Below are 12015 nucleotides of genomic sequence, written 5' to 3' on the forward strand. Positions count from 1 at the left end.
ATTAAACAAGAAATGACTCTCAATAACCACTGATTCTAAGAGAAGATATGCTCTCTGCAAAGACAAAGGGCCCTTATCTAATCGGAGTACCAGATGGCTATGCTATCTTAATAAGAAAAGTGTGTTCAGTCTTTTTCAATTCACAAAGAGATCAAGCACTGGTTCCCACATGGCACACTGGTGTACATAAGCAGTAGGACAAATAGACTGTATAAGCCATCAAACTGAATATCTATCTCCCAGAAGTGGTGAGTATCAGATATATTTGTTTCCAGGACAGCTGCTGAGATGTTGCTTGAGAAAAAAAATATGATCAGCCAGGGTATAGAGTTTTGCAAATCATCTATCTATCCTATATAATAAAGATTTAATATGCAAATGGTCGTTACACCGTGAAGTGTAACTACTGAGCGCATAATGACCAGATCACGGATAAACAGAAGGGTGGGACAGCGAGCTACAAGCGGGCGGCGGAGAGCTACAGGAGGGGGCAGGGAAGCAAACTATGAGGGAGGGGTGGGGGGGCGATGGGAGCTACAGGAGGGCGGCAGCGAGCTACTGGTGAGCTACTGGAGCACGGATTCATGCACAGGGCTACTAGTATATATATAAAAGCCTAAGTGACCAGCCGACCGGCCAACTAGCTGGTAGATATGACTCACACTAACCACCAGGGGGCAGATGCTCAATGCAAGAGTGGAAAACACAAGTATGGAAACATGGAACAGACTGATGAATCTCAGAGAGAAGGGGGGAGGGAGGAAGGGCAAGAAGAGATTAACCAAAGATCTTATATGCATACTAAAGGCCCGATGCACAGATTCGTGCACTGGTGAGGTCCCTCGGACTGGCCTGCACCCTCTCACAATCTGGGACCCCTTGGGGGATGTCGGAGAGCTGGTTTCGGCCCGATCCCTGCAGGCCAGGCCAAGGGACCCACCGGTGCATGAATCAGTGCACCAGGCCTCTAGTTAATAATAAGTGTCGTATAAGATTCTACTTTCTCTATGTCCCTTTTTGATCATATTCTCTCCTGGGTAGAGAACCACAATATCACTAAGACCTTAGGACTTACTTCCACAGGTTAATTTTTGACATCATAAAGAAGATATGGTACCTGCTCAAACCTCCCATAATCCCTTGTGCACACATCTTATAAAGCACTTATATCACTATATTTCAACTGTTTGTTTGAAAGTTGTCTCTCCCAGTAAAATGTGAGTTCATTGAGGTCAAGTTAGTTCAACAAAATTTATTAAGTATCTTTTATGTCCTAGGTAGTTTGCCAGGTGTTGGAGATAGTCTCTGATTTTGAGAAACTTATATCTAGTAGGAAAGACAGATTTTTTAGTACTATGATAAGTGCTAAGATAGCGAGCAGTTCTCACCTCAATCCGAGGGGACAAAAGAGTTCAGAGAGCAGTTCTTAGCTCAGTCCAAGGGAACAAAGGATTCTTCAAGTTGGCTACTGACCTGAATCTTGAAGGGTGAGTAGGAATTAACTAGGAAGGCAGTTTCAGTGAAGGTGGGGTTCAAGTCAGGGAGCAGTGGGTTGCTCAGTGACTAGGTTTAGGAATTGAAGACAGTGAGTACAGACTACTCTTCCCAGAAGACTCAGTGACAATAAAAATGAAGTTATGGAATAGTTTCTTGAATCCCTACCTTGTCCCTCACAATGTGTTGGTCAGAGGGAAGTCCTCTGAGGTCTTGAGTGTTTGTTGTCATAGATATTTAGTTCCATTGACTTAAAAAAAAGTGTTTTACTTCTCAAGCTCAATAAAAGTAGACTTGCACATTTAAATCCATTTTTTAAAAGTCATCGTTCAATAATATGTTGGAGTTATTTTAAAGAAATCTTTATAGGTGTTTGAAATCCAAGTGTTTTAAAAAAACAAATAATGAAATGTACTCTCTCTCCCCTGGACTGCCAATAATTTAACACTTGGAAAAATAGAAAAATGTAAGTTAAAACTATATCTAAAAATAGTCCAAACATATTATTTATCAGGAATTAACATTTTTAAAGCCTGGCTGGTGTGTTCCAGTGGTTGAGTGTCACCCCAGGAACCAAGAGATCACGGTTCAATTCCCGGTCAGGGCACATACCCAGGTTGTGGGCTGGATCCCCAGTGGGGGGTGTGCAGGAGGCAGTCAATCTATGAATCTCTCTTCACCATTGATGTTTCTCTCTCTCTTTCCCTTCCTCCCTCTCTTTAAGATTAATAAAAACATATAAAAAATAAAGATCTACTTTCCTGTATCTCTTGATGATTCTCATGGTGTAAAAAAAGTATTTCACCTCCTCTGTCCCTTCCCTTTTAAAAATATCTGCACTACTATACATGTAATAGATGTCAGTTGGCTGTCAACCAATAGATAGCAAAATCATTATTTGAAGGGAAGACCTTATTTATAATTGATGGTAACTATTGAAAAAATATGTACCATGGGATGTAACTGAGAGATTCTATATAGGTCATGAAGTCTGAGGTCTCATTAGAATTATATTCTTTCTTTTAAAGAAAGTGTGGAATTATGATAAATGAAATGTTATCTCCTTCCCAAAGCAAAGTTCTTAGGCTGTCTACTAAGGAATTTTGGTGTCATTGCTTTTTCCTCTAATGAGACTAACCATTTAAATATCTGATTTGACTTGTATTTCTGATTACTGATTGTGATTATTTATAAACTTGCAAAATCTTCCATCACAACACCAATGACAGTCTAATCAATCTCTCAGAGCCAGAACAAAGGGATTTTCTTAAATGCTTAACTGAAAAAGTTTAATAAATATATCATATAAAAATCAGGAAAAGGTTAACTTTGAAAGAAGTAATTTTTCAAAATCAGTTTGAATCAATTGCTGATGCAATAAATACAAGAAATTAAATTTATTATGTAAATTCTACATCAATCGTTTCCTAAAATCCTCTCAATTGAAAATAAATATTATTTAGTTCTCTCGACGTTCTCTAAAATAAGTTGCCATGAACAAGTAAATAGAAAAAACAAACAAAAACCAATTCAAACTATTTCTAGTCCCTAAGAATTTTCTCTGAAATTCTGGTAAAAACTATGGTACATTTCTCAGCTCTAACTTTCCTAAACATTTTTTAAGTTAAACATGTAAATAAAATGGTATAAATATGGTGAGAAGTTAAGAACTAAAGCAGCACCAGATACTCAAAGGAATCTAATAAGCAAATCTGTGTGGCTAAATAGTAAAAAGACTAGTTTCAGTTTTCTCTTCTTAATTTCTTAAGTAATTCAATAGTTATTCATTATTATTTTTTCTTCAATGTTTCTGGTTACCTAGTTCAATGTCTGGAACACAGCAATTTTATTAAAAAATATAAAGTATTATAAAACTTCCCCTCCAAAAGCTATTTATATATACCTCTTCAGATCATGGGCTTGTATCTGCTCTATTATTTCAGATTTACTTACATATTTGGGTTCAGGCATTCATTGCATACTTACTACGTTGACCTGGTAGTCAGCATTAATCAATATCATTGAGCCACATACATTTTTTATTTTTATTTTTATTTTTTAAATATATTTTATTGATTTTTTTTTACAGAGAGGAAGGGAGAGGGATAGAGAGTTAGAAATATCGATAAGAGAGAAACATCGATCAGCTGCCTCCTGCACAACCCCTACTGGGGATGTGCCCGCAACCAAGGTACATGCCCTTGACCGGAATCAAACCTGGGACCCTTCAGTCTGCAGGCCGACGCTCTGTCCACCGAGCCAAACCGGTCAGGGCAACACATACATTTTTTAAACCAGGAATCAACAAATGAATAATCATTTAAACAACATAAATGTTATCTAATATCATCAACACACACACACACACACACACACACACACACACACCACTCCTAGCAACCAGTTTGAAAATGTATATACTGTTAATCCATTGTGAGAACAACCACTCCCTTTTGTTGCCCCAGAAATGTTGAACAAAACTTTCTTTTTAAAATTATTACTTCAACAGATTAATTAAAAAACTACCTGGTAAGGACTATCATAAAACAATGTATAACCGATGAAATTCTGAGTCTCTTGAGCTAATGTGGAAGTAAAGCAGCCTGGGTAAAGCAGCGTGTTGTCATGGCAGGTACAGCAGAGGGAAAGGAACTGGAAGGATGATATGAGATCTTGAAAAGTCATTTATTTCATCCATTTGGCTCTCATTTGAAATGTAAGTTTTAGATAAGAATCTAAGAAAGCTTTCAGCTCAAAAAGTCAAAATGGAATTTCTAATAAAAAAGAGACAAGGAGTTAAATAATCTTTTCTATGGACAAACTAAAGAACAAGGAAGCAGATATATACACCATGATCACTCAGATCACTAAAACAAACAAAAACTGAGGGCAAAATGTTGACTGTACTTATACAAAATGCTAGAATTGCAAATCACATAAGGAACTATCACATTTAATGGGTGTGATGATATAGGCAGAAATGGGGAAGAAAAAAATTGCTTTATGCTTATGTATTATGACCAATATTTACTAACCAACAGAATTTAGCAAAATATAAGGAGCCCTTGGCTTCCCCATTAACTGTGATGAATGAATATTTTCCATTTGAGCCTGAGGTTGAAAGTAAATTTACATAGATCAAAACAAAATGTATAGTCCTACCTGTCACCAGTGCGAAGAATTTGAGAAATAATAGATATTATATAAGAGCAAAACCAGGCAAATTAGTTATCTTCCGTATAAATATTCAATTGGCTCACATCCTGAGACTTGTAGTCATTTTGAAAATACATTTAATTGTAAATTATGAGCCCAAGTACTCCTTTCGTTTCCCTTTTCTTGAATTATCTTCCAAAAATATGACTGCAGACAAAGCCTTAAAGAAAATAAACTCTGGGTATTTGTGTTTCAGATGATGCGGCTTACTCTCTGGTCTGGATCTCAAAGATGCCAATATAATGTGGACTGTATATAATTTTTAAAAGGATTTTACAAATTTATGGTTATTGCAGACATTTGAAAAATACACAAAAAGTACAAAGAAGTAGAGAAAAAAAAATCCTCCATCCAGTCAACGGAGGTTACCATTATTTACTTTTCAATTAGGTTTTATACTATATTACCTTGGTGTCAAGATTTAGTCACGTTATACACCATGAATATTCCTGCCTGTAAATAAATACTTGGCAGTTTTAAACTGTCTACATAACATCTCATTTTGTGGTAATGCTATAATTTGTTGGCATCACGTGTAAAATAAAGAGCTACACCTTACTATAAAAGACTTCTTAAATCTGAGCAAAAGAGAAACGCGGACACAGAGAAGATAGTGAAAAATAACAAGACCATTAATAGAAAAAAAATATGTGATAATAGCTCAAGTAGAGACAATAGGATTAATCAAGTCACTTTAGGACAAAAGGGTCACCCAGCAAGCATCTCACTTCAAGTTTTTATTTGCATTTTGAATGGAGATTTATTTTCATTAGAGAAACTCGAGGTTTTATATATAAACACAAGCAAATACGCCAATCGTGTGGTCTCCTTTTAAATGCTCCGACTGCCTTCAGAGAGGGCTTGGAGATAAAATAAAACGTGTCCAGTACAGAAAGCATTTGTCAGCTGCTCCGGGAGCGCCTAGGGTGGTTCGGCCGAGCGGATCCAATCTGCGACCTCCAAGGCCCTCGCCAACACAACCAGAGCCGCAGGTAGGTGGGTGCGAACAGAACCTTCGGCGAGCGAGCGAAGACGCGTCCATGGCCGCGCGCCCCGGCCTTGGCGCCCCTGCGCCCCTGCGCCCCACCAGGGCTGCGCATGCGCTGTCGCAGCTTCCCGCTGGGGGGTGGGGGTGGGCTTTAGAACCCTCACTTTGCCGTCACAGGGCAGATGAGCACGGTGCCTCCGCCCTACCCCTCACCTTTCTATCCTCCTCCCCTTTCCCCTCCCCTAGTCCCTCAGTCCTCTCCCTCCTTCCCCTCTCCCCCGCCGTCTGGAGTCCCCAGCGAACTCCAGCTTCCGGCCAATGGCCGTCTGCGAAAGGGTGTCCCGCCTCTTCCGCTTTTACATAGGAGGTCGCAGCGGCGCCTGCGCGTCTACTGCCAGGGTCAGCAGGCCGATCCCCTGGGCGGAACACCAGCGCCCAGCGGAGCCACGCCCGGGGGGTCAATGGCGATGAGCTATAATTCGAAGGATGAAGTGGACGGTGGGCCCCCGTGCGCTCCTGGGGGCACCGCGAAGAACCGGAGGCCGGATAACACGGCCTTCAAACAGCAGCGCCTGCCGGCTTGGCAGCCCATACTTACGGCTGGCACGGTGCTCCCTACCTTCTTCATCATCGGCCTCATCTTCATCCCCATTGGCATCGGCATCTTCGTCACCTCCAACAACATCCGCGAGATCGAGGTGAGGGAGCGAGTGGCGTGGGAATGGGCGCTGCCTGGAGCGGGACCCTCCCGGCCGCCCCCCTCCGCCCTCAGCCCTCTGGAGGCGGACCCAGGTCCTCACCTCCCCACACCTTCCCTCTTCCTCAGTTTCTTGTTTCTCTCTGCGGGCTTTCCGAATTCGCAGTTTTGTCCGCGCTTCCTCTTGCGATTCACACGATTAGAGACGGAATGAACGTTTAATGCAGAGGGTGGGTCAGATGAAGAACACCCCTTTAATGCGCGGATAATGTGGCTCCGTGAGGATTTTTATTTTTTACCTCCAAAGAAAGGGAGAGAGAGAGAGGGAAAAAAAAGTTATATCTAGAGATTACTCCAGGAGAATTGACATAGTCAGAATGTCATTACCTGTGTGGGAATTATCAGAGATGAACGCTTTGGCCATTGTTGGGCAAGGACCAGAGTCAGTCATGAGGTATTGGTGATTTTCTTATCTAAAGAAGTTGTCGTATGTTACCAGGTCACAATTAGGACAAACGACCGAAGTGTGCACAGGACCTTTTATTTTGAGCAAATTGATGCTTTTAGTTGTAGGGCATGATATAGGTAAAAGGTAACCTGAAACTTCAATTCCGGTTATGCTTTTAGGCTGTGTTTATTAATAATCATGCCCTACCTTCGCCCTAGTTTTTGTTCTTTCTAGATTTTAAACTTTTTAAAAAAAAGAGTGAATGATCACAGAATAAGTCGTACACTGACTACTGAGTATTTTACTGCTATAAGTAAGACATGATAGAGAAACTTGGGGAAGCATCTTGAATTGTCAAAGCAGCAATCATAGGATATGCATCCATCTGCAGTGGTGAAGATAGGTTGATAGTAGAATGTAATACTTTGTATAGGTGTCCGGTATTAAACATCTGCTAATCTTTTTCCTTGAATATCTGAGGGTATTTTTATCTGTTTGAAGGGGCAATGCCTGGCACCAACTTCTCTTGATTTCTTTGTTCTATCAGGTTATATCATCTCCCCCCCCCTTCTATTTTATGCGTGTGATTTAATGGGGCTTTCAGAGTAATTTTATTTCAACGACAGGAATAAGCATAAAAATACCTGTTTTCAAATTTAATTTACCTTACCTCTGAAAGCAAAATCAATATATATTTTTAATTGTACAGTGTTTAATTGTACAATTAAAAATATAATTCTAGATTAATAACAGTAATAAGAATAGTATTTATAGCATAGTTTTAAAATATTTTACTAAAATTTCAGTTTATTAACTAGGAGAAAGTATCACAGTCTGTTTTTTCAGTATGCATTTTTATTTGTTTTATCATTTCTATCTCCCTAATAGTTCTTCAAATGTAGTACTTCTTGTTCTCCCAGCTACACTAGGATCAGACATATGAGTAAAGTGATGTATTGCAAGGACCATGGGCTCTGTCTGGGCTGGGGTCAGGCAGAGCTGGGTTTAAATTCCATCTTAGTCACTAACTAGCTCAGTTTCTTGGAAAACTTAATCTCTCTGAGCTTCAAGTTTCCTTATCTGTAAAATACATAAATAATGCCTATCTTTTAAAAATATGAGAATTAGAGTCAGTGTAGATAAGACTCTTGGTATTAAGTTTGTATAATAAATAGCTACTATTATTATGATTCTTAATCAGGAGATGAGAAATGGAGCCAGAGAGGTTGACATTTGGTGGTAAGCTAGAAGAATATTGTAAAATTGAGGCAGAAACCCAAACCCAGATGTCTTTTATTTCCAACCTTAAGCTTCTGCACTACATTAGGATTCTTACTGCAGTGTTAGGAGGTAAGAAGAAAATAATTTAACATTAGATATTTTATCATCTTCTTTAAACTTCTTAAGATAATAATAATGAAAGTAGCAATAATTTGCAATTTTATGTGATCGGTATTTATTATTAAACTCACCTTTTGTTAATATTTATTATTCTATGAAAATAAATATTTATTTAAAACTTTTGGGTTTTGAAATGAAATAAGGCTCTTCACCTTTACACTAAGTAGCTGGTGACATGGAAATTTCTTAAATAATTCTTATGTGTATACTTCTGATTTCAAGTGGCTTGAAGAGTCTACTGTAGCTTGGTCTAGGACACTGAAGTTAAAAGTCAAGGCATTAGAGTTGAAGTTCCACCTCTGTTAGTGACCCTAACCATGTTTTTCAGTCTCAGATTTTTTACTTGAAGAACCAAAAGATTCAGACTAGATGATTTCTAAGGTGATGTTTAATTCTAAAATTGTATGACTTCCAACTTTAATGTGATTTTTAAAAAATGCTGCATATCCAAATTGCATCACCTTTGGAACTAGAGGAAATGGAAAGTAGAACTGATTAGGAATTTTGTAACCAACACTGACATAAACTGTGGGAATAGAATCAATTTTCTTTTTTTTTAATTTGGCTGTTAAATATGTAGAAAATTGGTTCTGAATTGAGCCTGGAGTTTATTATGAGAAAAACCTAGGGAGCTTTCCCAAAACACATATGCTTGCTTCAGCCTACTCTCCACCCTTTACTAGATACTAGTTTAGTTTACAATATGCTGAGGGTTATTTAAAATAAAGGAGCAATGAAAAGTTCTTGCCAACATTTACTTTCATACTATAAGTTGTTCACACCTCTTAGCTTATTCCTCATTTTTAAAAAAATTTTAAGAACATTTGTTGTTGTGTTAGTCAAATTACTAGGCCAAAGGAGCCTTGCCAATAGTTCTTTTGTAATATAGCTTAAAGTGCTAAGATTAAAAATCCAAACTTTTTAAGTATAAAAATCAGTGGGTCTATGATTATTCCAGAAATGTTATAGCAAAAAATTTCTACTGTTGTAAAGCACATTGTACTCACCTGACAAAGATGTAAAAAAGGTGTTTTTAAATGTTAATGCTTATATTTGGCAGTATATCTCCCTCCCATCCCTATTAGGTTCAAATATCTGGTTTAGTTGGTTTTTAGACTTTCTATAATCTAATAAAATGAAAACTAAGGTTGTTAATTTTATCATTCATAGGAAAATATTTAATATCTCACTCAACACTAAGGTTTGAGTATATATATACTAGTAGCTCTCTGCGGGGCCTGGCCACTCTGTGCCCGCTGCCCAGAGGCTCTCTACCGCCCAGAGGCCCATCTGCTGCTGGGCGAAGAACGCTTGCCTCGTTGCCTTGGCGATGAAGCAAGCATTCCACCAGGCTGCTCACGCTGCCCGCTCTCAGCGGCCACCCACCAGACTCCAGCGGGGCTGAGAGGACTGGGCGCTTCCATCTTGTGGCTATGGGTGCTGCCATCTTTGTGAGGGAGTGATGGTTAATTTGCATATTATCCTTTTATTAGATAGGATATTTTATTGATCCTCACCTGAGGATATTTTTTTCATTGATTTTTAGAGAGAGTGGAAGAGAGAGAGATATATACATCTATTGATTGCCTCCCGCATGCATCCCAACTGGGGCTGGGATTGAACCCAAGACCCTTTGTTGCTCAGGGCCCACACTCTAACCACTGAGCACACCAGCTAGGGCCTAAGGTTTCCTATCTTCATGCGTTATTAGCAGCAATGAATAAATATTTCCTTTAATTTGGCAATTGTAGGAGTCAGGCACATTTTTCTACCTCAAAGATAATGTGTTTCTAGTATAAGGCTCTTGTTGGTGAGGCTGAGATAGTAATTGAATAGAGTTAACTTGAAAAAAATAGTGAGGTATTCTGAACTTTTACAAAGGCATTTGTCAATGTGAAGTTATATAGTTTAATGGTTAGAATTGGATGAGGACATTATTCAGAGTAATATTCAGAGTAAATTAAAAAACTAAACATTAACTTTAATGTACCATGTATTGCCAAAAATGTTCACAATACATTTTCATCAAATTGTAGTGGATTAGCACCCCCCGCCCCCAGGGTTGATAGAAAACTCCAAATCTTGTTTTTGTCACTTTATATTTAATCCTATTTATTTTATTTCCCTTGTTTTTGATAAAAATACAGTTTTATTTATTGTTTTTACTCCTATGCAACTTGGATTCTTAGATTCCAAAATTTTTAAGAGGATTAAATTTCTTTTCTGCATTGAGTAGATAGAAGTTGCTTTGTAGATTGCTAAACAATAAGCACTTTATGATAAGAAGTTTAAAGATTTTAATATTCACATGACTTGCTGTTGCTTAGAAGCCGACTCTTGGAAATTAAGAGGTTTGGGATTAGTGTTTTTAATTTGTTACTCAAGTAACTTTAGTACTTAGATCAAGGCATGACAAAGTAAATATGGCCAGCCAGACCGGTTTGTAAGGCCCAGGAACTGAGAATGGTTTTACAGAGGAACATTTACCATTGATTTGATGATAGAGAACTTTAAGTTTGAACACCCAATTATGTGAAATGTTTCCTCCCACCCCCAAATAATTCCATTCTTAATAATAGACTTGTGTTACCAGAAAATTATACACAATTGTTATTATATTTTGAATGTCATCAAAAAAATTAGTACAAATTTGTTTGCTCTTTTGGTATAGAAGAGTCTATATAATATCTTTGGCCTTGCCTCTTGCTTTGCAAAGCCTGAAATACTTTCTGGCCCTTTACAAATAATACTTTCCTGCCCTTAACTTCAAGTTTTAAAGAAACATAGAGACCAATTTAGCATTTGTTACAAAAATATCAGTATTTAATTATACTTTCTAATCCTCAATAATCTTTTAGTTAGGTATAATGATCCCTGACAATTGCTTGTGTTCTTCCTTCTTTGTACAAATTTAAATACCTTAGCTAAATTTACCATTAATCTTGGCTCAGGTAATAGCCTTCTTCATTTCGTTGTCACAGTCAGATAAAGTTTAAGCAACTAGAGAAAATTGCTTTTGAAAGTTTTACTTAGGTTACCTTTTGTATTCAGTAGAGTCTCTAGAAAGGAACCCCGACAAATTCCTGAGTGTTTACTGTTAAGTTCAAAGGGTCACTTAAAATGCCATTTTTAACGTAATCTAATTCACACATTACTTGCCTTGTCAGTCACCGGTGACTGACACTGTACTTTCTGTCCGGAAGACAAAACAGGCTGGGCGCTTAACGTGTTAATACTTAAAATGATTTACCTTATTACTCAGCATTTTGTTGAGTGATCTGTTTAGAACTTTTATTGATTTTCTTTAAGACAGATTGACATTCAAAACTGGAAGTTTTCCACTCCTTGGACTGTGTGAAAATTGCATGTCCTTCAAATTCCTCCTTTCCCACTGCATTACATTCAATCTGTTCATAGGAATAGGTTAGGAGTAGGATGTATTTTTAGGATTACCAAGAAGAGATGCCAGTTTGATTTAGGGGAACAATCACAATGGTAGCAAAACAAATCTGAGAAATATGATAACTCTTAAATTAATCTATCTACATCTGTTGTTCTGTTTTGCCTCTGGTTCTTTATGTTTTGTATTTAAGCTGATGGGCAGGTTTCCAACTTATTGTAATCTGCACTGTACCATGTATGCTTTTGACATTTAATAAGTAAGAGAACTGTAGTTCCTCTCCCACTTGGTAGCCTCTTTCTTTCTCGGATAAGTTATGAACTATTATCTATAGTATAAACTATTTTTTCTCCCTATCTTTATTGAGGTAT

General features: G+C 37.9%; 1 protein-coding gene across 1 annotated transcript in view; it reads left to right on the forward strand.

The window, feature by feature from the left end:
- Window positions 1-6022: 6022 nt before the first annotated feature.
- TMEM30A (transmembrane protein 30A) overlaps window positions 6023-12015 on the forward strand; it is a 44704-nt gene continuing 38711 nt past the window's right edge. The window contains exon 1 of the mRNA XM_080665365.1: window positions 6023-6396. Within this exon, the coding sequence (XP_080521491.1) occupies window positions 6160-6396 (237 nt within the window). The 5' untranslated portion in view covers window positions 6023-6159. The remainder of the gene's footprint in view (window positions 6397-12015) is intronic.

This window comes from Plecotus auritus (genome assembly GCF_963455305.1).
Source record: "Plecotus auritus genome assembly, chromosome: 4".
Lineage (NCBI taxonomy): Eukaryota > Metazoa > Chordata > Mammalia > Chiroptera > Vespertilionidae > Plecotus > Plecotus auritus.